The following is a 25,932-nucleotide window of genomic DNA, read 5'->3' as shown; positions in this document are numbered from 1 at the left end:
AGCCACCCACATGGTGCTGCTAGGTAGCTCCCTCGGCACCAGAGCTCCCACTTTGGGGAAGTGAAACCCACAGGGTCATTTTGATTGAAGAAACAGTTTCAGTCCACCCACACAAAGGAAGAAAGAGTCCCAAGATTTCTGATCCACAGCAACCAGGAGTGGGGGTGTGTATGCCGTGGGCCACGGGGCGGACAGGGGTAAGCAGGAGACAGAGAGTGGGGGTAGCGAGCACTTACTACTTCTAAGATGATTAGGGCAAAGTCTGAGGTCACCAACTCTCCTCCCGCCTTAACACTAAGCAGTTATTGGAAAAGGTGCCCGGGAAAATAAAAGCGGGAACTCATGGTGGGCATCCTCAACTCAAAAGCCCTTATCTCAGTGTCCAGACTCTGAGTGTGAGTAAGGTTATCGTACTGTAAAAGGCCTAAGCAGCAACCCAGGAAAACAAAGTTTGTGCTCTTCCAAAGCTGCTTTGCTCATCACAAGGATTAGTGTGTTAATAATGGACGGAAGGTGCTTCACAGCCCCAGTATATTCTACGGCCCGTATAAGAAGTGGCTTTGCTTATAACTAATCAAAGGTACTTCAGTTTTGAGCAGCCCACTGGGGCCAAGCACTATGCCGGGGCTTTCACATGTGGTATCTCAGTTAATAGCCACAGCAAGACAATGTTGAGTGGGGTTACCATTCTCTCCTCACAAAGATGAAACTGGGCTTAGAGGAAGATAGACAAAACCCACGGGAGACCACAGCTAGGGTCTTTCCATTTTATTAAACTGGATGGGGCATGGAATCAATGAAAAACCGAGACAAGTGTCCCCAGCAGACCTGTGATGCAGGTGTCATCATCTTTCTGATAACCCTCAGAAGCCCACCCCATCTCCACCCATGGCCCAAGTACCCACAGGGCATGGAGGTGTGATGGGACCATTCCCTCCCACAAGACTCCCTCGGTCACCTCCGTCTGCCACACCCTGGTGGGCTCTGCCGCATAGGACTTTCCAGCCAACCTGGACAAGGAGCAGAGAGCACGAGATTGCTACGTCTGCAGAATGAATGGGAGAGGTAAGTAACGTGTGCGGACGGAGGAAAGGGGCACGCATCCCCATTGGGGGGACACCGCACAGCATCAGGGAGCTGGCTGGCTTGCGTGGGGGTCAGTGAGCGGCGGCCATGTAGGGAGAGAAAGAGAGGAACTCGGGAGGTGTACGGGTGGGGGAGCACAGTGGAATGTAACCAAGGGCCCTGAAATTCTAGGCTGAGGCGAGAGTCTGATGACATCTATGGAAAACAATTTTATTTGCTTTTAGAAGAGCACTTGAATAGTTCAGATTCCTGCCCAAAGTCGCTGACCTCTGTGCTTCATAATTTGATTTAATGGAAACTTACACAGCAGTGAGGCCCACAGAAGGGCCTGGGCTGGAGGGGGAGGGAGGTACGTTATGTAAGCAAGCTCTCCAGGACCTTCTTTTAAATCCTGACCATTCCAGGTATAAATAAGTATGCCTACCTATGCCCTACCAGGTGGGGAGCCAAAATATTCCCTTCTCGGTCACCAAGTCCGGCCCCCGCCCCCTTCTCCACTGCCACTGCCCAGTTCTCTCCCCGGGGTCTTGGCCATCAGGGTCACCCTGTCCCCTATTCACCTTCACAAGAGGTGACTGTGCTACAGCATGAACGTGGCCCAGTCACTCCATGCTCGGAAGCCTTCAGGCCCGCCAGTGCTCCCTTACACGCCAGCCCTGGGTCTCTCTACCTGGCTCTAGAGCCCAGTGCAGGCCTCAGAGTGGGTAACCCAGGCTCTGTGGAAGATGGCCAGGTTCTCCTCCTGGTTAAGTTCCTGGCCTCCCCACTCGGGGCCTGCAACGGAGCACATAAGGAAACAGTTCAGGGTCACTCCAAGTTCCCACTAGGTGGACAATGGCTTCCTGGAGTCCTAGCTGCCTGCTCGGCCATCTCACCCTGGAAGGGTGTATTCAAGTCTTCCAGTCAAACACTCTGACCAAAAGGCAGCAGCTCCCATGCACCTGGTGGGGATGGGGGGACGCAAAATGCTCTGGGGAGGGAAGGGTGGTATGACAGCACAGGGGTGCCAAGGCTGGGTTTGACTCTGGCTGCACCAACCCCACTGTGGCCTGAGCCGCCTGGGCCCTCAGTTTCCCCAGCTGTACAGTGGGGCTAAGGCTAACAGGAGAACATCCCTCAAGTGATTCTGTGTTGATGAGATGAGATGATCGCTGTGAAGTGCTAACCCAGGTGGTTGGTAGGCATGTCGTAATTAGAAAGTACAACACACTGTATTATACTATAAATTGTCAGCGGAGCATTCCAGCTGCCACATCTTATTATAATTCCTCATGGGGTTAATAATTAAGAGCAGCCAATCCTGGGCAGTCAAAGCCAAGCCTGGGCAGTCAAAGCCTAGAATATTTTGCAGCCATGTTGTCTGGGCGGGGTGGGGGACGTTGCTCCCCCTGGAAACCTGAAGCTGCAGAGCACCCTATGGGGCCACTTTCCCCATAATTAATGGTAATTAATGGCCTGTCTAAACCCAAGTTAGGGCCCAACCACACAAACAAACAGGCCTCCTTCCCTACTGGGCTAGGCTAGAATAGTGTCTTATGTCACTGATAACCACAGGTCGGGGTTGGAGCACTGTTGATCCTACCAGCAGTGACCTCATTTCCTCGGAATACGATCTCATGGTGGCAGGGGGAGCTGACACACTGTGGTCACAAAACTGCCAGAGAGGGCCAGCCATCCATTAAAGAACTGTGACCTTCATTTCTTCCCAAACTGGCAGGCCTTCCCAGGGGTCAGAGAATCTTCTGACACCAGGAAGACCAGAACAATCCTCCCTCTGGACTTTTCGTGGAGTCCTCAGTCCTCACTCCTACAGACTCCTTTTGAGCACTTCTGCACCGTGGTCACGCGGCAACGGGGGGAGAAGGGGCACTGGGGTCCCTGCAGCATCAGAGTTGGGCCTTTGCCTGGGATCAGGACTCTCATTCCGGCCTGCCTCCCTCTCTCCCTCCAGCCACTCACAATGCAGATGAAGAGCCTAGCAGACAACAAAGGGTAAACACACAATGAGCAGCCCTCCAGGCTGATTACTCCACCACTCACCCCTCATCTTTCTTCCTCTCCAGGGAGGTGCTGGGACCAGAGTGTCCAGGATGCCCCCGGGGGGTCAGGAAGGGGAAATCCTGGAGCAGGGCAGCAGGCAGAGCAGTGGGAACACAGAGTGCTTTTGGGAAAGGAGTGAGCCCTGTCCTGGTTCAACAGAACAAGCTGTCCAGGCTTGCCCCAAAGGCCCTTAACACAGCCGGTGGCGCCCCACCGGCTCCAGTCACAAGCTCCAATGTCACAACTTACCTGTCCGGGGCCCGCTGGCTCAGCAGCCTACCTCATCCTGAGCTGACCTGAGGGCCAGCTGAATAAGCTGCAGCTCACAATGGTCAGCAGGAGGTGAGGGAAAATGCTCTCAGTTCAGGGCAGGGGACGAGAAAATTAATATTCATGGAATGTTCATTACATGGCAGGTGCTGAGTGGCCTTACCACCTTTTTTGCATTAGATGGGAAATAAATAGAAAATGAATGAATGCATGAAGAGCTAGGATTCATGGGTATTAAAGTATAACAGGTGCTCCACTAAGTACCTTTCCGGTAAATAATCTTATTTAAACCTCACCAAATATCACATACCTTCTCTGTGCCTTGCCCTGCTTTATCTTCAAAGCCTTTTTTCACTATTTAATATATTCTAGTCCTGTTCGCTTATTCCTGGTTTGTGCCCACTGTTGGCAATTTCCGCTCCTCTGAGCATGGAATCACCCAGCAATGAAGGAGGCAGACCTGGTTTCTGATTTCTGGGTGCTTAGGACCAAGAATGAGTCCTATTAATACACAACAGTGGGCAACACCTTGTCCACTCTAGTCCTACCTCCTCCATATTCTACCTTCTCCACTTGTTCACTTTGCTCCAAAGCTACACCAGCTCTTAATCCACACTGCATGTACACCAGGTAATGCCTGCCCCAGGGCCTTTGCACTTCCCTAGTGGCCCTGTCTGGGATATACAGTTGGGGCTCCCTCCTTGCTATCACACATGCACCCTATATGTACCCCACTCACCTTGCTCAGAACATTAGGGGGTTGTGCAGCAGCCACCACCACCCCCACGCCCATCCCCGCCCAGGGAATGGGTTGCAGCCTGCAAAGACCAGCAGGTGTATGGCAGAGAGTAGGTCTTAATATCCTGCTGCTGTCCCAATTTCCAACTCCGACTCATGATGGGGTGACCCCTGAAAATTCAGGGGTCCAAATGTGTACCCCACCCCATTAGGAGTGGGACAAAGAACCTTCTCTGACCCTTGCATGGTTGGGTGGTCATGTCTTGGGAAGCAGACAAGCCTCCCCAGACCTGGAGGCTTTGGCTCTGGTGTATCCTCCCTTGTTTGGCCAGCAATACTGAGAGCCAGAGAGGTTTGGCAACCTGCCCAGGGCCACACAGGAAAGTGGTAATCAAGCAGACTCCTGGCCCTGGGCCTAATGACGCCTCTTTCCACCACTCCATGAGACTCCCTGGGCTTTGGTGCCATTAGGGTTAAGAACAGGATCAAAGGGACAGAGAAGGCAAACTGTCCCACACAAGTGGAGGGCAGGAATGACAAGATTTGGCTGGCAGGTGATAGTGGGGAATGGATAGGACCCACATGCCTGTGGGCCCAGGAGACTGGTGGACCTGAAGAGCCCCCTCCTCAGTGTAAGACCATGGGCAAGGCCCTCCACATCTCTGAGCCTCAGTTCTCCTCATCTGTAAGCAGACGATAAGTATATCCCAGGCCTGTTTGAGGATTAAAGGTGGGAACACTCCCTCAGCTACAAGGCCTGTCTTGGGCTAGGCAACGATGTTTTTAGTTTCTTATTGTCCTGTGGCTGAGAGGGAGGCAAAGGAAACCAAGAAATTCCATGAGCGAGAAAGAAAATTCCAGCATTGGACAGGGGAGTGGGTGGCCAGGGCCCTGCCCCGTGATGACTTTCTGGGTTGTAAACACAGGAATGAAGAGGCTTGGAAGCCTTGAGCCAGTGGCTAAGGCAGGAAGCTCTGGGGTCTAATTCCACCTCAGGGCAGCCGATGAGGCCGTGAGTGAATAATCCCAATGGCATTCTGTGTTACACATACCCCAGAGCATTTACTAGGTTATCTGGGCAACAGATGATTCTAGAAATCAGGGATCGATTCACAATGCGTCAGGCGCTGCCAGGAAGCCCACGCTGATTCTTCACTGAGGGTGGGCCTCGGAGCAGGGAAGGGGGCTTAGATGAGGGGGCCGGGCTCTGATGTCAGCAGCTCCGCCCCCCTTGGCTAGGAAGCGGCACCCCTTTCTCTGAACTCCTCCAGCTTTCACATCAAATGACCCCGTGATGAATCAGAGGGAAAAAAGCCCACTGGCTAAACAAAGGAACGGCAGAGATGGGTCCATGATTTCTGTTCATCTGAGGACCCAGGAGGCCCCCCACAGAACGGAACCCAAATGTTCTCTTCAGCTTCAACAAAACAGTGTGTGCTTTTGCTCTAACTTCAAAACCCTTTTAAGAAATAGAGGAGTGATGGATGTGGGTTTGGAAATGAGAGAGTTGGAAGGTTCAGAGGCCTCTTTCCTTTTTAAAGTACCTCCCTCCTCTGATCTGGGGTCCCAGGAAGCTCTAGAATGGCCCCTCGGGGGGAATGGAACTTACACTTCCGTTGTTATGAATCCGGTGAGCTCCGAGAGGAAGAGGAAGAGGATGAAGAGGCAGCAGCAGATAGAGACTGGAAGGAACAACACAGAGACACACTGTTAAGGGTGGAGAGCACTGGCTGAGGGGGGCTTGCCTTTCCCTCCCCCACCTCTCCCTCTCCCCGCCCCCCGCCCCAACCCCGGCCCTCTGAGGAAAGTTGCTTAGAGGGAGCAAGAGAGAGGCCCCACTGACCCTCCAAAGCCCCTTCTTAGTCGAAGCAGCCCTTGTTCCCAGGAAGGCAGACTGCTTTTGGTACCGAGATGACCCTCCTGTGGGGACTGACCCCCCCCACCAGGTAGGCAGGTCCTCAGGGGGGCCAGCTTGGCTTCCTTCCACAAGCGCGTATTAACAGAGCTCAGTCAACAAGAGCTTGCAAACTGCTTGCCCACGAATGTGTTCTGTTCAGCAAAAGTGGTATGGCTTTTCAAATCTGGAGTTGACACTGAACAATTTGATTTCACGTAGAAGTCCAGATTTCTGGCTGCTCCACCACACTCAAGCCCTTGCTCCCACAGCGGGGTCTGAGCTGGCCACTTCAGCAGTCCCTCTCGCCTCCCTGATGCGCAGGCTGAGGCCAACTGTTTGTCCCCATTCATGGCTGCTCCCAGCCGTACCACGAACACTGCGCCCATGTCCTCATCAGAGGTCAGAAAAATGAGGATAACTGAGCACGTGTGCGTCAAGAGAAGGGACAGTTCCTTATGGAAGGAATTCTTTATATGGGTCTGAAATGCAGAGAGTGGAACACAGCTCGAGCTGACCCACATCACTCATATTTATCTCGTTCACTGGGTCCCTGATGAGGTTGAAATCTGTGACCCCTGGAGCCACTCCTGGAGGCAAGACATAACCAGTGCCCCAGGATCTCCCCTCAACTCCAGCCCCATCTCCTTATACTCTCCTAACATCTAACCGCCTAGCCACACTGAGCAGGTGACATTCTATAAATATGGGTCTTATTGCTGCTCCTTTGTTCCTGTGGTTTCTGCCCCTCCCCATTGTCCCTCCTCTTCCCCTTCCCCCTCCTCCTCAACCTCCTCTTTGAGAGGTGAACTCCTCCCTGACCTCCTGGGCCAAGACCAAGCTCAAATGTCTCTTCTGATGGGAAGTTCCCCTCACTGCTAGAGTTGGAGCTGGTCGCTCTTTCCTCTGTGTTCCCAGTATCTATTCTCACACTTTCCACATTTTATTGGCTATTTGTGGCTGGTTCTCTCACTAAAATGATATCCCTGAAGGCAGTAACTCCACGGCTCCAATGCCTGACCCAGAGCTGGGCACACAGCGGAGGGTCATCCCCAAGAGTACAAAGTGAGGGTTGAGCATGTCTCCTCTGGGCTTATCACAGGTGTGCAGTGGGCAAGAGCCTACAGAGTATGGCCCACAGCTCATCTGCTGTGGGTTTCTAAGTTACTTACCTCTCCCTGCCTCCCTTCCCTCATCTGTTAAATGGCAACATGCCTTATGGAGCTGCTCTGAGAATTTCCACCACATAGAGACTGGGCTTGAAATAGTGCCTGGCAGGTAATAAAAGCTTGAGCATTCCCTCATTACTAGGACTTTTATCAGGGAGACCTTGGAGGGTGAGCAGAAGGTGATCGACAAATGGGGTGGCCCCTAGTTTCCTGCAAAGAAAAAAAAGTTTCTGGTCCCACTTGCTGATTCTGCTACCTTCTTGATAGCCTGCTCCTGGACTGGCTGAGCACTGATAAATGCGAAACAGTCATCGTCCAACCATTCGTCCGTCCATCCATCATCCACCCATCCATCCATCCATCCACCTACCTACCTTAAAATGAACAAAGATGAATTCTGAGGGAAGAAAGAAGAGAACAAATGTTCGCTGGGCTCCTACTTCATGCCCTGCCATGAGAGCCTGAACAGCCACCCTGTCATCTCCCCCTCCCGCCTGACGGGGGTTGGGGGAACAAGCCCTTGTGAAGTGTGTAGAAATGGTGGCTCTGAGAGGAAAAGACCAGATCCTGGAATACACCAGAAGGCAGGTGGGGGGAAAGGCCTAGAACCTGGGAATTCTACCCTAAGAAATGCCAAAATCTAGGATTCCAAGCAAAGAGCAAGACAGGAATATCCCGAGTCCCACCACACCTCTAAAACCAGACCAACCTATAGGATCCTAGAATAACTCCTCAATTCTTCAAACACCGAGAAAGCTGTATGGGGCAGTATTTAAAGGTTTTTTTTTTTTTTTAAGATTTTATTTATTTATATATTATATAATATATATGTTATATATTATATATATTATTTACAGACAGAGACACAGCAAGAGAGGGAACACAAGCAGGCAGAGGGAGAGGGAGAAGCAGACTCCCCACCGAGCAGGGAGCCGGATGCGGGGCTCGATCCCAGGACCCTGGGATCATGACCAGAACTGAAGGCAGAGGCTTAATGACTGAGCCACACAGGCACCCAGTATTAAAGGGTTTTCTTTTTTCTTTTTCTTTTCTTTTCAGAAGAGGTAATACAGGCACACGAGAAGAAAAGTAATCAAGCTGCATAAAAAGGAAGAGTGTGTTGAGTCTCTTTCCCTCTCCTGATCTGCAGCCCCTTGCCCAGAGGTATCGGCACCATCGTCTTGCCTCCTTCCACGGGCATTAAGCACAGATGTACAAATCCTTTTTTTCTCTAAGAAAATAAGAACATAACGTATACATCCTTTTCAACCATGCTTTGTTCACTCAGCAACTTTGGTCTAAAGACATGCCTCACCGGTTTATACAGAGGGGTCATGTTTGCTTGCTTGCTTTTGTGGCAAAGAAACGAATTTCAGATGTCTTCTCCAGCTGCTGGACCCAGGCACCGCACTCCTGCAGCCGCCCGTCCTAACTTCCCGGCTCACGTCCTTCTCTTTCTCACCTGCAAACTACAGCTATGATGTCTGGGAACGAATCCCACCACCATGCAAAACACCTTTCACCTGGAAACCTCCAGTTTCATATAGGACCCGTGTTTCAGAATCATTTTCACCCCTCCCAAACCGCTCTCAAGCCCCAGCAACCCACTGGCTGGTGTAATGAACAGACACAAAATAGGGAGGTATTTCTGAAGGTCAGTGCTGACCTAGATCAAGCCAGGTCTTCTAACTGCCTTCCTTGCCCCAAGCCTGCAAAACGGCTCCAAAGCTCGAACTCAAGGTAGATCAGAGGGTGGCGGGACAGGAACGGAAGGCTGCTTTCTGAAATCTGTGTGCTCTGTTCAAGGCCTGGATCAAGCCTGGTCAGCCCAGCAGGTGAACACGGTAAGTGCTAAGTCTGCTCAGCTGAAACCCAAGTGTCCGATGACATGCTCTGTGACTGCTCACCGTACCAGTGCTCCATTCTAGGAGGACAGGGACAAGGTCTCGGTGCCACCAGTGGCCTCAGGATCTAGCACAGTGCCTGGCTCAGAGAAGGTATGAAATAAATATTTGTTGAATGAATGATCAATGAATGAATGAACGAATGAAAGAAAAACAAGTAGGCAGGTAGGAGGTATTTCAACCAGAAAGGCCTTTCTGGTCCTGAAGGCTGGATGAGGATTTTTTACCCATGTTTGGGCAAGAAGCTAAGGCTCTCTGATACCAGACTTCTTCTGAAATGGACTCAGGCGGTGGTAGGACTGTGACCCCTTGAGAACATGTACAAGTGGGAAACCCAGATGCAGTCCACGAAGGGGGACACTGGACCCAGGACCCAATATCCAAGACTCTGGGAAGTAAAGGAATTTGTCCAAGGCCACACAGCCGCTTACGTGAAGAAGGCAGAATTCAAACCCTGATCTGCAAGTGTCCCAACGCCCTCACTGTTTCCTTCAGTTATTAATAGCACAATCACAACATAATGAGATGGGACCACTTTGGGTCTGCTGCCCTGCTGGGCTGTGTGCTCCTTAAGGACAAAGACCAAAGCCCATTCATCAACACGATCCTGGGACTTGGCACAGGACCTGGACCCTAGACCTGGTTAATAAATATTTGTTCATTAAATGGTAGCTAAGGGCTGGCTTCCCATGCCTCACACCCTTTTCCTCTTCGGTAAAGGAATTTGCTGTCTTGCATGCTGTGACTGGGACTGCAAATCAGACCACATCCCTGGAGGGCCATCTGGCAGTACCTTCTCAATTTTACAATGCACATGCCCTTTGACCCAGTAATTCCTCTTCTAGGAAAGCTACCTTACAGAAATAACCATACAAGGATATAAAAATATACAGACAAGGATGTCAGCAATAGCAATAAATCGGAATCAAGAATGTCCACCCCAGGAGACTGGTTACATAAACCGTGGGTCACCTAGATGACGGAACTGTAGGCTGCCAGACACGGCAGGAGGGAGGAATGTAGCGGGCCGTTTGTGTGTGGGTATGAAAGGTATCCAGGATATATCAGTTGGGAAACAGAGTAGGACGATTGGTGTGCACGGTATGCTCCCTTCTCTGCTTGCGACAACGATATTGGTATAATCAAGCCTGTATCTATTTTTTTTTTAAATTCCAGGAGGATACAGACCTGACAGTCACACATACATGACAAGGGTGAGACCGCAGAGGCTGTGATGGAGAGGTCTGAACTGATGGCTGGTGGGAGGGAGGGGACAGGACACCTCACTCAAATTTTTGTGACTAGGCTTATAAACTAGTAGAACAGCTAGATGAACGAGCCCCTTGCCTCTGACGTGCCTTGACTTTCCTCTCTGTGGGGACACAGGCACCAAGCATCACAGCATCTGCTGTCACAGACCTTCACAGGCTGGGGGCTCCTGGAGATCCACAACAAGAGAAGGGGAGTCCAAGTATTGAGGACTTGGCGCATATCCTGCACTTGACAGGTGGGAACTCATTTATTCCCCCAATCAGAAAACTGAGGATCAGAGAGAGGTGAAGGGACTTGCTCAAGGTCACCTAGCTACCAGAAAGGAGAATGAACCCAGCTCAGCAAGACCTGAAGCCTGTAGGACAGGCATCCCGTTACCTGGCTGCTCTGTTCCCTTCCCTAGAGATGTGGAGACTCAGGGCTGGAGAAGGCATCCATAATATCAACGAGGGAGGGCTGGGACCTCATTGGAACCCCCTGGAACTCCAGGACCAGTTGAGGTCATCTCCAAGGACATGCCCCTACCTGACAATGGCCCATCCTGGGAGGCAGCCATGGATTCCAACCTGATTGCCCAACCCCAGGGCCCCGCTCAGGGGATAGTCCACAGGGAGGGTCCCTCTCCCACACCAAACACTGGAAAGGCCGGCAAGGGGCCAGGTAGGGGCTGCAGGGAGGTGTGCCTTTCGAGAGCTATGAAACCTCAGACAAATCTCTGCACCTCTCTGGCTGCATCTTCTCATCCAGAATATGGGACTATAAAGTGTTCCTGCTTACATGGCACTTTTAGTGTGTTTTTAGTAAACTGCTCATTGTTGAGTAGTAATAGACACACAGAGAGTTCCTGTATGCCCTTTATCCAGCTTCTCCTTACGTCAACATCTTCCATAACCACAGTACACGGCTGTCGAAGTGAAGAAATTAACACTCACGTAACCACTAACGAAGCTACAGACTGCACTCCGCTTTCACAGTTTCCCCCACTAACTCCCTTTCACTGTTCCCGGACCTGACCTGGGATCTCGCTGTGCATTTAGTCACTCTGTGTCCTTAGTCTTGAATCCACTGACAGTTCATTCTTTCCTTGGTTTTTAAGACACTGTCACTTTTGAAGAGTACTGGCAGGTGTCTCATAGAATGTCCCCTGGGACTGGCCGACATCTTCCCATGATGAGACAGGCTTGTCCCTTTTGGGGACGATCCCTCCGAGGGGAGGAGTCCTTCCCATCATATCCCATCGGGGTGCGTGACGTGCCCAAGACTTCTCACTGGTTGGCGTCAACCTTCATTGCTTGGTTAAGGTGTTGTCTCTGGGTAGTTCTCTCCTCCCTGTTCCTGCTCTTGGCAAGTGTGTTGCTGAGTCCAGCCCATACTCGGGAGAGGAGAATATAACTTGACCTCCTTCCTGGAGGGGGTCTTATTCATCTACATTATTTGGAATTCTTCTGTAAGGAAGAGTCATCCCTTCTCTCCCATTTATTTACATCTGTACAGACTCCTGTTCCTTTCTCGTAATTCTTCAGCATATGAGGCAATCACACTGTGATCTGTGACTCAGATGGCCCCAGTGTTGGTCTTTGCCTCTTTCGTGTTTCTCCCTTGTCCTGCTGAGGTACCTCTAGCCTCTTCTCTCCTCTGGTGCTCCTTTGCTTTCTGGCCTAAGGTTGATCCGTGCTTATTCTGTGCTCTTCCTGCCCCAGTCTTGGAAACAGCTATTTCTTCAAGGAGCCTTAGGTCCTTTTACTGAAGACTGGCATTTGGAAACCAAAATCTGGTGCAATTATTATTATGTTTTTAATGATTAAAAACAGGCTTATGTCAAAAACTCCAGTAGTCTAAAAGGTTAGAAGGGAAAAGCAAGTCTCCACCAAGCCCTGAGCCCTCATCTGCCCTCCCAGGGACAGTGACTGCCGATGATTCCAGGTGTATCCTTCCAGAAACAGACAATGCCTATACCTTGCATATGGTGTGGACAGATGAGATGAGGAGCTATATGCAGGACCGGCAAGATGCCCATCCTTTCTCATCTCCTTCTTTCCTCCCTGGTTCAGCAGCTCTGTGCAGGGAGAACAGGCCCAGGTATGGGATGGGGGGAGCGGTGGGGGGCAACAGCAGAAGGACGCTACTCACTAATGGCTCCGGTGTATGTCGGCTGCGTGAGGTCCTTGGGCACCTTCCTGTAGATGTCAAACCTGCAGAGAGCAAAGGGGACAGAGGTGAGGTGGGCACAAGGGGGCGGGTCTCATGAAGCAGGGGTGATCACGTCACCTGGTTGGAGAGCCACAGTTCTTCCCAGAACTAGCTACTCCCACTCTTTCAGGCCATCTCCCCCAGGAGGCCTGCTGAACACCCCCTCTAAGGGGGCCCTGCCCCACTCCCTGGGAGTACTTAGAACTACCCCAAGAGGACCCTTGTTTGGTTACCTTTCTGGGTTGGTCTTCCCCCCCAACCCCCATCATAATGGCACCTCCACAAGGGCAGGGACCTTGTCAAGTTCTGTCCTCTGCCAAATCCCCAAACTCTAGCATGGGCCTGGTGGGTAGCAGACACTCAGTAAGTACTTGTGGGACAAACGGAACCCACGTCTTGGGCTTCTCTAATGATGAAGGAAATAGGGAAATGCAGTCTTTCCTGAGTTCCATGACGGCACTGCATTCTTGCCAGGAGTCACCTCCCCTCCCCCTCTTCCCCTTCCTGCCCCCCCTTCCCCCTCCCCTTTCCACTGGCCCCTGCCCCAGCTCCTGAAGCCTGCCTGCGGAGAGTCTCCTTAACTCCAAGGCGTGAAGTTAACCTAAAATCCTACCTGAGGCCCCCTGTCTCGGGGGCACCTTGCCATGGCTCTAGCTCCTGTCTACTGCGGGTTTCCTCCCAACACATGGAGCAGGTTCCTTTCCTTCCTATGGGTCCCACCACAGCAAATGAGGGTCATGGGGACAGCAGAAGGTGTGGGGGCTTGGGAGTCAGAGAGACACGGTGTCTTTCTGGCCAGCTCTTTAATTAAGACTTCAGGCCTTGGAATCAGACCACTCTGGGTTTGACTTTCAGGCCGGCCTTCCTTGCTAGGCGACTTCAGGCAAACGGCTTCACCACCCTGAGCCTCAGTTTCCTTGCTCGTGGCTACTATTATCAGGCCCTGCCAGGCCACTGAGAGGTGTAATGGAAAGAAATGTCTGGGGCGGATTTTCACCATGTTCACAGCGAAGGCTCCTCACACACTTGGCTTCCTTCCTGTCACTGGAACCTGAGCAGACAGTTCTCACCAAGAGGAGCTCCATCAACAGAGCTCTGAGACCACACAGTGCTCCCCGGCTCTCTGGCAGGACTTGGCAGGGTGAAGCCGCTGGCCGTTCCAGATCTCAGGGGTGACCAGTGGACATGTGGTTCCCCTTCAGTGATTGGGAAAAGCTGTCAGCACCCCACTAATCTCACAGCAATGACTTGGAATCTTGCGTAAGATCTGCTGTTTGACTCCCCTGTGTTCACTCTAATTGCACGTGAACTGTGCTGGGTTTCCTAACACCTCAGGGGAGAAGATATTCCTGGGGCTGCCAAGTTAAAAGGCAACACTTTCCCTCCCGCCTGCTCAGCTACCAGTCATCGGTTCATGGGGCCCTGAGGGGCACCAGAAACGGGCTGGGCGTGTGGTCAAGAGGGAGGGGTCCACATGACTCAATTATCCAGGCCTACTCATCTCCCCTATTCTGAAAATGCAGGCCCCTTTAGCTGTCAGAGGCTATGAGAGGTAAGAAGATGTACAAACTGTGGAATGAGGCCACCCAGGCTCAAATGTGACCCGTGGGACCTCGGGCACATCACTGACATAACTTCTCTGTGCCTCAGTTCCTCTAGCTGTGAAATGGGAGCAAAATACTATCTCATAGCACAGCGGTCAGAACCAAGTGGTTTCGTGCATATAAAGCATGTGGGACCATGCCTGGCTCCCAGGAGGTACTATAAGAATATTGGCAGTTACTATTAGTAATAGTAATCTAACATTTATGAGTACCCACTATGTGCTAAGTCCTCTTTTAGGCACTAGGACAACAGCTATAAAAATTGGCCCTTGGCCCCCCAAGGGCCAAGGTGCCTATAGTTTAGCAACAGAGACAAACAAGGAGATGGAAGGAGTGGTGCTCTCTCACGGGGTTTGCTGAAGGTGCTGGAAGAACCCAGGAAGGGCACCTAGAGTAATCCACAAAGCTTCTAGCACCAGGCAGAGCAAGAGGATGGGAGGAAGGGTGGGTGGAGGCATAAAGTAGTCCAGGTAGGGAGAACAGCAAGACTCGAGGCCAAGAAAGAGGACGGAGCTTGGCGTGCGGGAGCACGGAGTTGACAGGCACACAGCGGCGCTGGAATGGGCAGGAGGACCGGGCACCGGAGAGGTGGGAGGGGCTTACAATCAAAGCTTCCCCAGCCAGTAGCTATCAGGTCACCAGCCAGGGCCCACAGGCAGAAACTGGGCTTCACAGTTTAAATGCTATATAAACCATCATTCCCAAACTGGGAGTTTCACAGGAAGTCAGAGGTCCCTCAGGGTGGGAAGATGGGATTAGCTGGGGGCAGAGTGTCAGAACCTGGTTAAGGGTGAAGAGGGGAGAGAAGGCAGAGTGATACACAGGTGGGAGGGGGGCACAGTAAATGAATATGGAAATACAGTGAGGATAATGGGGGCCAGGTGCCTCTGCTGGGGAAGGGAGGCATCCATGGAGAGAAACAGAGTAAACTCGGTGGTGCTAGAGTGGCCATGGGGGTTTCAACGGTGAATTCATGATTTTCGACAGACACGAACACACAAATACACATCATATTAACATATATCCACTAGCTCATTCCATAGGGAGGGTCCAGGAACAGTGACAGGCAGATAGCAAAGAGGGTATCTGATACTCAATTGTTGGCTTCTAAATATCCCTCTTTACTTGGAAATGGCCGATTCCAGGGGTAGGCAGGGAAAAAACAAGAACTTGGAGCACTTCTTATGTCAGAAAGTAAGAAAGTGTCCTAAGAATGATGGGGACACTGGCCCAAGAAAGGACAATGTGAGCCTTAAAATCAATAATCATAGGAATAGATTATAACCCATTGGATAAAATAGGAAGCCACAAATCTATATAAAGAAATGAATAAATCAAAAATGTGACAAGGGACAGGATATTTCTTCAAAGTATGTCCCCACAGAATCCTTCTTAATTACAAAGGGAAAAAGTAACTGTACAGTCGAGAAACTTGACATCATCCTAACCGAGTGACCAAAGTGAGTGTCACCAGGAAGAGGAACTATCATGTGCCTCTTGATCTAACATACTGGGGAGGGCACACCATAAACTCCTGCGGGGACCTTGCTCAGAATGTACAGCCTCAAATGAATCATGAGAAAGCAAGCCATAAATCCAAACTGAGGGTTCCCAAGTGGCCAGTACTTGTCAAAGTATCAAGGTCATGGGCGTAAGGAAAGGCTGAAAAACTTTCAGAGATCGAAGGAGACTACAAAGACATGACAACTAAATCATGGAGGATGTCCTGGACGAGAAAAAGGACATCAGTGGGACCATGGCTGGGATTCGAATAGGATCCATTAACCAGTTAATACCTCCGTATAGGGTTGCTTTCCTGGTTGTGATAGTGGTTTTTTGGTTATGTAAGATGGTGACATTTGGGGAAGCATGGGTAAAGGGCATATGGGAAGTCTCTGTATTAGCTTTGCAAATTTTGTAAGCCAGAAATTATGGCAAAATAAAAAAGTAAAAAAAATTGTTTAATTTAATAGAATTTCAGAAAAACAATTTTGCTGGGGGGAGATTTCACATAAAAATCCCACTTTTTTCACACATACCCAATCCCTATAGGCATCTGATTTTGAGGCGCTGGCTTAGAAAATGTTTGTTGAGTGTGCTGGGTGTCAAGAGTATGTCTTTGTTGGGGATGGGGAAAGTGGTGGTGGGGGGGAAGGCTGGGTGAACAAAGGTCTCAGAGAGGAGGAGGAGAGACAGACCAAACTAAGGAGGCAATGGTGATCCAAGGAAAGAGGTGCTTTGGAGACAGTCATCAATGTGAAACCAAGATCACTGTCAGCCTGTGTTGGGCACTTTTACACATACATATTCACACTTAATTCTTATAATAACCCTGGCAAGCACTGATACCCCATTTTTCCAAGGAGAAAACTAAGGCTAAGCTATAAGCAACTTGCTCAAGGTCACCAAGCCCGTGACCAGTAGGGCTGGGAATCAAACCCAAATCTGAGTCATAGGCCATGTCCTTCCATTGCCCTATATACTTGTGGGAATCGTATAGAGCTCACTCCTCGGTAGGTTAAAATCTCAAGGTTTTGCTTACTTTTCCACAGATGCTGCCATAGAGCAGGTGGGAATCTCCTGGAAGATAGGGACCAGCTCAAAATACACGAATTTATTCAACAGATATTTACTAAGTACTTGCTGGTCATATTCTAGCTATGTGGGAAGATGGAAGCAGTCAAGGTAGACATGGGTCCTGCCTTCATGAAGTTGCCAGTCTAATAATGCTTTTGACTCCTTGAGAAGGGCCACCTAAACAGAATGTTCTCTAATAATTACCCCATTCCCACGCCATAAATCAAACTGGGGAGTGGTGGAGCAGGGGGGATAGTAAACAGAGAGCTGAAAAAGACCCTGGGTTCAGAGCTGACCACAAGCCAAGTGAGTCAGCAGTGAATGTCACTAAGAAAATGGGCTGGTGAGAACCCAGGCATGTGACAGACTGGGAAGTGAGCCGTCCTCTCTGACTTACATTAGTCAGTCCCTCATCGCAGTGATGTGGTGATGCGATTTACTGTGGCCACCCACTGTCAAGAGAATATGGAGGAAAGGGTAGAGAGTGGAGGAGGGGGAAGGGATGCTTGCTGTATATCTAGTGTGGACTCAGCTCACACTACGCTTTTGACTGGCATGTTCTCACTCAATTCTCTTGGCCAACCTTCCAGTTAGGGATTTTTAGTCCATTTTATCAATGAGGCTCAGAGAGACTGGTGGTTTGGCTGAACTCACCCAGCTGTGAAGTTCCACAGCCAGGAATCTGAATCCAGGCCTAACTGATGTTCTTGCTGCTTTTCCCAACAATGTGGGGACAAACCACGACCATTTTGGTGGAAAATACATCGTAGGAAAAAAAAGTTAAAGAACTGGAATTGTGTAGCCTCCACCAGAAAAAGCGAAAAGATGGATTCTTTATTGTTGTCAAACAAAACCCGCTCTTCCCCTGCCCTCCCACTAGACTGTGATTTTCTCAAAAGCAAGACCTGAGCCTTCTTCCTGCCCAGTCCTGCCCACCACAGGCCCTTGGGGAACTGACCTTAATGAATGAATCTGCACAAAGATAAGACCCACTGGCAGGTTAAGATGAAATGGATAGTGGGGAAGCTGAGGCTTCCAGGGTTCCTTGTAATGAATATTGAGAAACCTTCACTTTGAAAAGGGAGGGGGTGCAAAGTGGGCTTAAATCAAAGTAAGAGAACTGTCAGCTGGACTTAAGGAAGACTGACTGATCTGGATACCAAGTGCCAGGAGAATGGAGCCAGTGACTGGAGCTAGGTGGGCAAGAGGTTTATCACCTGCTAGGGCAGGATGCAAACACAGAGACCCCACAGGGGCCTCCTGCCTTCAACACTGTCCACTGTCAGGTCTAGAAGGTACTCTGAAATCACTATATCCAACTGATTCAATTTACAGATGAGAAAATGAAAGCCCCAAGAAGAGGAGTGATTTGTCCACTTCAAAGTATCATTAAATTCAAAAATATTTAAAACAAAAACAAGCCAATAAAAATCTTGTGAAATCCTTGCTATCCCTTATGCTCTTAAAAAGCCATATACTACTTTTTCTCAACCAGGGATAATTTTGCACCCCACCCCACTCACCAAGACATTTGGTTGTCACACTGGGGAGTAGGGGTGTTCCTGGTACCTAGTGGGTTGTGGCCAGGGCTGCTAATACATCCGACAATCCTACAATGCACGGGACAGTCCCCCCACAACAAAGGGTCACTGGCCCCAAATGTCCAGAGAACTTAAGCTGAGAAACCGTGAAGCAAAACTTCACATGTGGGAAGCTCATTTTCCCTCTGAGTCTGTGTTCTGTCTGAAAGGTGGCCAGTTGCCTCTGCTCCCGCTAGGTAAAGTCATGGCCACGGCCTCAACTGCCCCCATGGAGACCTGGAATCTGGATTGAGCAGTCTCTCCCTCTCCCTTTTGCTCTGTGCCTGAGATGGAAGAGCTCACTTGGACAGTTCTGGGCCAAGGAATCCACAGACAAGAGAAGTCTACCTAGACTTGTGGCTCACTATGATGGGCAAGTACCAGTGTCAACATTGTAATTGAACGTGCTGAATCCGTGCCTCTAATGCATTCTACCTTAAGATCAAACATACGTTGACATTAGTACAGAAGTCGATGAGAGCAGAGGATTTACTTAACAGAAATTCACTTTCCATGCCACATCCAGCCTACTGAGTGAGAAAGGCTACATAATAACCTCACCCAAAATAAACACGCATAAGTCTTCTTCTGCTCCCAAGCAAGGAAACTGCTGCTGGAAATGTCTGACTAATGGATTTCTTCTGTAATTTCTTTTCATAGCAGAATGCCTCAGCTTTGCTATTTTAACTTTTGCTGCTCGGGACCTCACTTCTCCCCAGCTCCTGAAGACGAATCTCAGATCACTCTGTGATTCGCCCCATGTGGGCAGCGACCAGCAGGCGCTCGTGATGTCACTGTTTCCAAGGCTTAATGAAATTAGACGCCATTGAGGAGGAGCAAGTCATTGGAAGCGGTGGGTCATGCATCCCAAAAATAGCCAGCAAGGCTTTTTGTTGGTGCTTTGGCCTGGTCACCCCTGCCCACCAGCCTGTCAGAGCCTTCAGCGCCAAGTTCCAGGGAGTTAGGTGAAAAGTGTGCCTGTTTGTTCACTTACTCATTTCTTCCATCTTACTGAGAACTACTGGTGTGTGTGTGTGTGTATGCTTGCGCATGCACACGCATGTGCATGCCAGAGGGCACATAGAGGTAAATGAACACATCTGAGCCAAGCGCAGGCAGAGGAAGAATAAATTCTTTTCTGGTTCTGGAAAGAACCAAGCCCCGGTTCTCTTGAGCCCTGGAATCACTCTCACAGCCCCCCGAATCCCGTCCTTGATGTTCAAATGTTAATATGAGCCCACACCAATATTCCCTCTGTCAAAAGAAAGGGAAAAAAGTCTGCCTCCCTCTCCAGCCCAGACAGAGGAGCTCGGGGGGTGAATAACGACGATCACAGCTACACGGTGGCTGCCCCACATTGTGAGGGACGACCATGCACCCAGCTGTGGACTCAAACTTGATATTCATTAGCACACATCCTTTTTACAAGCTGTGCAGTAGATATCATCCTTCCTCCTATCTCACTCGCCCAGGATGCAGAGGCAGGACTCAAAGCCCCGCAGTCTAGCTTCAGGACACGTGCTCTACCCACTGTCCCACAGGCCTCCATGAAACAGGGACAAGCAGGGAGCTGGCGGAGTGGAGGTCTGGGTGGTGACCCTCTGTGCACACAGCACTATCACAGGCAAAGGTCTCTCTCTCCAGCCCACCCCTGTGGTTCTCTCCCTAAATCTCAGTGTCTGTGTGGAGGTCTCGATCTAGAAGATGGCTGTGGAGAGTCCTCCCCTGGACTGAGACACTTAGGCCTGTCCCTCGTCTCCTGTGGATCATGCAGAGCTTGGCCATTAATGGCATCCAGCAAATTCCAGATGAAAATACAAAATGATGCACATGCAGGCTATTCATCACAGCACCGATTGTAACAGTAAACAACTGGGTACCATCTAAACGTCCGTCGTAGGAGACCAGGAATACACTACAGACCATCCATAAAGTAGAGGATGTTAACAGCTAGAAAGGGGAATAAGGAAGGTCTCTATACAGTAACAGAAGACAGCAAACTGCAGAACGTTGACTTTTGTTAAATTCTATGCATATGGGGGCGCCTGGGTGGCATATTGGGTTAAAGCCTCTTCCTTTGGCTCAGGTCATGTTCTCAGGGTCCTGGCATCGAGCCCTGTGTCGGGCTCTCTGCTCAATGGGGAGCTTGCTTCCCCCCTACCCCCCGCCTGCCTTTCTGCCTACTTGTGATCTCTGCCAAGTAAATAAATGGAATCTTTGAAAAAAAAATTTTATGCATATGTCTTGTGGGGAGGGTAGTGATAAAAATTAAAAAATAAAAATAAATAAAATAAATAAAAATAAAATTAAAAAAAAAAGAACTCCCCCACTTACATCTTTGAATTTATGAGGTAACAGCCACAGATTTAATTTGTAATAGGCACAGGTGCTCATCAATGGGCAAATGGGTAAACAAATTTGGCATATCCATACCAATGGACTATTACTCAGCAATAAAAAGCAATGAAGTATTGACATGAGCAACATGAATGATTCTCAAAATAATTATGCTGAATGAAAGACAAACTAGGGTACATACGGTATGATTCTGTCTATATAAAATTCTCAGAAGTGTTCTATGGTTTTCAGCATATGGGTGTTCTCTTGTCAAATTTATCCCTAAATATTTAATATTTTGCATACACCTCCTAAGAATAAAAGTAACAATTTGTGTTAGCTTTTGGCTACAGTTTCTACTGCTTCTGTTTGAAGATATAAAATTTTAGACAAATACAACCTAGTCTAGACCACAGGTTGTCAGTTGCCTGGGGAGAAAGGAAGAGAGGGATTTGTAGAAACTTTAAGGGGTGGTGGAATAAATTTGAAGTTGGAATTCACAATCACTATGTTGGTTGTGACGATGGTTTCATGGATGTATGCATGTTAAATTCTTCAAACCATACACTTTAGCTATGTGAAATTTACTGTATGTCAGTTATACCTAAGTAAAGCTGTTAAAAAATTTTTAATGATGGCCATAGCTAAAATACATCAAACACATTAAGCAATCTACAAATTCATAACGACACTTCAGAAAACAAAAAAAGCCTCTTTGGACACCTTTGGAGATACTCGGCCACCAATTCATTATTCTAAAAACTAGCAAATAAAAGGAAAGTACTGATTCTGACTTTTTTTGTATACAAATGCATTTCTACCTAACCAAATAGATGGAAGGCAAAGTTCTGTTTTATAGAATAATTCCACAGAATAATGTGGAAGGACCAACAGAATTAGAAAAACCATCCCTGTGTATCCTTTGATAAAACACTGGATCTTAGCAATGATCAGAAATTTAAAAATAGATGGACCGGACTATAGCCACCTGAACCCAATAATCAACATTAGTATCTTAAAGAGAAGACAACTAGTTTGTCAGTACCTTTTAATGCAATGCAATTGGAAGAACACAGCATACTTCTTAACTGCTGGCCTAGAACAACTTCACATTTCACCTTCCATTTAATCCTTATCCCACAGCAGTCTGGCCTCTGACATCAACCTCCCATCCAGTCTAAAATCACCCAAGAGTCACTAAGGGCCAGATGCCATTGGCTCTCCTCAGTATGCCTCTACACTGAACCTGCTAACTGTCCCTTCCTTCCTGGATTTCTCTTGGCTGCCTAATATTCCATGGCACTCTCACTCTCTGGTACCCTCTCTGTCTGCTCCTTTCCTCCTGCTATCCCTGACATCTGGGTGTGCCCCCAGGAGTCTGTGCTGAGGCGGCTTCTCTTTTAGCTCCCACAGCCAACTCATCATGCCTTAATTTACTGTGCCAAGTTCCAGGGAGACAGGGAGAAAGTCAACAAGACAGATGTGGTCTTTGTCCTCACAGAGCTCACACGGTAATGCCCGAGGAGTTTCCTCATGCCCAGGGGTATCCCGCCTGCCCCTCACACTTGATATGTCCAAAACAACACTCAACAGCTTCTCACACAAAACCTGTTCTTAGGATCCCAGAAGGAAACTCAGCAACATGGAATCCAAACTCATGCAGCTTCAGACAGTTACATAAAAGAGAAAGGGCAGCAGCGTTTTGTGCTAAGAGGCAAGGCCCCCTGTCTCTGTTCTCTTGGGGGTCTGCAAATGTCTGAGAAGTGGTGAGATGTGCTATGCTGGCCAGGGAGCCTACACTGCTGAGCAACACAGTAAAACCGGCTAATCAGGAAGATGACTAAAGTAGTCTCAAAGAGTGTTTTAGATGGTCTATCAGAAAAACGGGAGCAGGGCCAGACAATACCCTTTACCTGTTACCTGGACCTGGGCTAGTCAGGGGAGAACAAAGCTCATGACCAGCAGGGAGGGGGAACTGGCCAGATAGCACCAAATCCTAAAGAGATCTGTTCCCTGAGAAGTCAAGCAAGAGGCCCCTTTGCCTCTATGTCTGGAATGTTCTTCCCTCAGATATCTGCATACTTGCTGCCTCCCTTCATTTACGTCTATATTCAGATGTCACCTCCTTGGAGAGGCCTGTCGTGGCCACTAACACACCTCTCTCCATCTCCTTACTCTACTCTCTTTTTCTTCATAGCACTTGAGATCACTGCTTATGTTGTGTTATGTGCATTTGTTCATTGCCTGATTCTGCCATTAGCATGTAAGTTACAGAAGAGCAGGAACCGTGTCTGCCTTTGAGTTCCACTACATCCCTAGAGCCTAGAAAAGTACCAGGCACACAGTAGGCCCACAGAAATGGCTGTGAAATAGATGAAGGAGGCAGCTTTTCTCCAGTGTGGTCCTTGCACCACAGCCTCAGAATCCGCCAGGTAGCTGATTAAATCCGCCAAGAGCTGCCAGGGCCCCACTGTGGAATGTACTAAACCAGCACAGGGGTGGGGAGGGCAGGCATTTGTGAAAAATGTGCACTTCACAGATTCTGGTGCATGCTAGAATTTCTAAGGTATCAGCGTTGTGTTGGTTTCCAACTTCAAATTTATTCCCTAAGACTTTCGGCATGTACCCGCCTGTGTTACCACAGGTCAACAGAGGGATGGGAAAGGGGACTGGCATTTCCTGGGCTCCTACTCTATGGGCCGAGCCCTACTTACTACACTTGACCTACTCTATCCCACTGAATCCTCCGTACCACCCGTGAGATGCCATCAACATGTGTGTAAACTGAAGCTCAGAGAGGCCAAGCCACTTGCATAAATTCATACAACCAGTGAGAGGCAGAGTTAGGCTGAAACTCCGGCTGGCCTGACCAAGAGGCTGACCCTCACCCTGACCCTCTTTGTCCTCTCCAAAGCTCTGCACTAGGCCCTGGTGCCCTTGGCTGTCCACAATCAGCATTGCCCTCCAGTGCCAGCACAGAGCCTGGCACCCGCAGCAGGCTGTAGGCACTCAGTGAGCGAGTAAAGGGGGAAGGGTTCTGTGGAGCTTTGGAACTGTGGTGTGGTGCCACTCTGAGGCCATGGCAGAGCACAGCCGGATGAGGACCCCTTTACCCCCATGTACCTCCCCCGACGCCGCAAGAGCTCGATGAGCTCACAGAAAGAGGAAAGGCCTGGTGTCAGAGCCTCGAGTCGTCAGGCAGCCGGGGCGTAGCTGGGAGTCAGACTTCCCACTGTCAAGGCCACAGGGAGCGCAGGCCAGGGGACAGCAAGAGCCCCCAAAGTGTTTCCAAATCACTGGAAACAGGACACAGCCGCCAGCCCCACACCAGGACACAACATCATCCTGAGAGTGGAAGCTATAAATGGAAATGTATTCTTAGAGGGGCAGAACATGAGTGGGGGTTTTTCAGAAATGACCCATCGTCGGATAAAAATACAGACGGCATTTAAATGCTCAGCAGCAGGAGCTATTCCGGGACTGGGTTCTCTTCCCTGCAGCTCCCGGCCAGAGCACGGCCTTCAACAGAAATTTAAAAGGAAGAAACCACCAGGGCCAGTGTTTTTAAGTTTGGGAGCAAAGTATTTGAGAGAAAGACACCCGTGGAAGGTGCCCCCTTTGGGGCGAGCCCAAATGTCACATGACCTCCATCTGCACCTGCCCATAATTCAGTTTTACTCTGTCCTATCAGACCACCTTTTGGACAACATTCTCAGCTACCTTAAGAAGTGTGGGCTGAGCTCTGGCGAGCGCTGGGGATAAAAGCCCTTGGACAGGATCAAGATTTTAAGAGGTTTGCAGGTCAAAGAAAGTGGAATAATGACAAACCTGGAGGTCGAGCTGATGTCATGGAAAGGGGAAAGAGAGTATTTATTAACAGGCTCTGGACTCATGACAGCTCACTGAATCCCCAAAACCATCCAAGATACAAAAGCGAGATTCAGCCCTTTTTCTCAGAAAAGGAAACTAAGGCTCAGAAAAGACAGTGTAGAGTTGGTGACTCTTGGGCTGAGACCCTAAGCCTAGAAAGACAAGCAGAAATGAGGCTGAGAAAAAGGGCAGAAGGGTGTCTCAGGCAGAGCAATAGCTCCTGCTAAGGTTTGTGGCTCCAGAAACCCAAGGTCACTCGACTGGCATGTGGTAAAGCTGGGCCTTGCACCCACACAAAGTTACCGTGCCAGGCTGGGAAGCAGCGGCATGCTTTAGAAAGAGAGGCCTGGCTCTCAAATTAAAAGGGGGAATTTTTCAGACAATCCCATGGCAAAATGAATAAGGAAAGGGATCAAAGTGCCCTCCTTGGTGACCATTTTCTTTTGGGCACATCTCAGTACTTTTCAGTTGTTTCACAATAAACAAGTTATAAATGAAAAAAATAAAGACAGGTAGGACTGCCCTCTCTCCCTCGCACCTACCTCGTGGCCCCACCAACACTCTTTGTTCCAGAAAGGCCCATTCTGTCCCAGGTCCATTCATTTACATGCACTGTGCCCTCTATTTGCATCACCGCTTCTCTCTCTTCCTCCACCCGCTCATTCTTTCTGTCATGATTGAATACCTGCTGGGTACCAAACAATTCTACGTGCTGGGAACACAACAGTGTTCAGACACAAAACTCCCTGCCTTTGCCTAGCTTACATTCTTGTAGGAGAGAGAAACAATGAGTGAACTAATTTGTGAAGGCCGATAAATATTATGAAGAAAAATAAACTGAGCTAGAAGACAGAGTATAACATAGGCGCTATTTTTGATAAGGGGAGAATAGTAACAGCTATCAGAGAAGCCCCATCTAACAAAGTGACATGCAAGTGGAGATCTGAATGAAAGTGAGAGAACAGCCACTTGGATATCCAGGGAAGAACAATCCAGGCAGAAGGGATAGTGAGTGCAAAGGCCCTGAGGCAGGAAGCATATTTGGCAGGCTCCTAGAACAGTAAAGAGGCTGACACAGCTGGGAGTGGGAGGAGAAGTCAGAGGATGCAGTAATTCTTTAAAACTCAGCTCACACTTCCCTTTCTTTAAGAATCTACCTCTAGGGCGCCTGGGTGGCTCAGTGGGTTAAGCCGCTGCCTTCGGCTCAGGTCATGATCCCAGGGTCCTGGGATCGAGTCCCGCATCGGGCTCTCTGCTCAGCGGGGAGCCTGCTTCCCTCTCTTTCTCTCTGCCTGCCTCTCTGCCTACTTGTGATCTCCTTCTGTCAAATAAATAAATAAAATCTTTAAAAAAAAAAAAAAAAAAAAAAAAAAAAAAAAAAAAAAAAAAAAAAAAAAGAAT

At 49.3% G+C, this 25,932-nt stretch overlaps 1 protein-coding gene across 1 annotated transcript in view; it reads right to left on the bottom strand.

Annotated features, from left to right (window-relative positions):
• The window catches only part of ERGIC1 (endoplasmic reticulum-golgi intermediate compartment 1), a 104,730-nt gene that overhangs the window by 42,227 nt on the left and 36,571 nt on the right, over window positions 1–25,932 (bottom strand). The window contains exons 2-3 of the mRNA XM_059174318.1: window positions 12,504–12,565; window positions 5,744–5,816 (exon numbers count right to left, since the gene is read on the bottom strand). Of these exons, the coding sequence (XP_059030301.1) occupies window positions 5,744–5,816; window positions 12,504–12,565 (135 nt within the window). The remainder of the gene's footprint in view (window positions 1–5,743; window positions 5,817–12,503; window positions 12,566–25,932) is intronic.

This window comes from Mustela lutreola, chromosome 5 (assembly GCF_030435805.1).
Source record: "Mustela lutreola isolate mMusLut2 chromosome 5, mMusLut2.pri, whole genome shotgun sequence".
NCBI lineage: Eukaryota > Metazoa > Chordata > Mammalia > Carnivora > Mustelidae > Mustela > Mustela lutreola.
The sequence above is the reverse complement of the archived record's forward strand: the minus strand, read 5'-3'. Positions and strand labels throughout refer to the sequence as shown.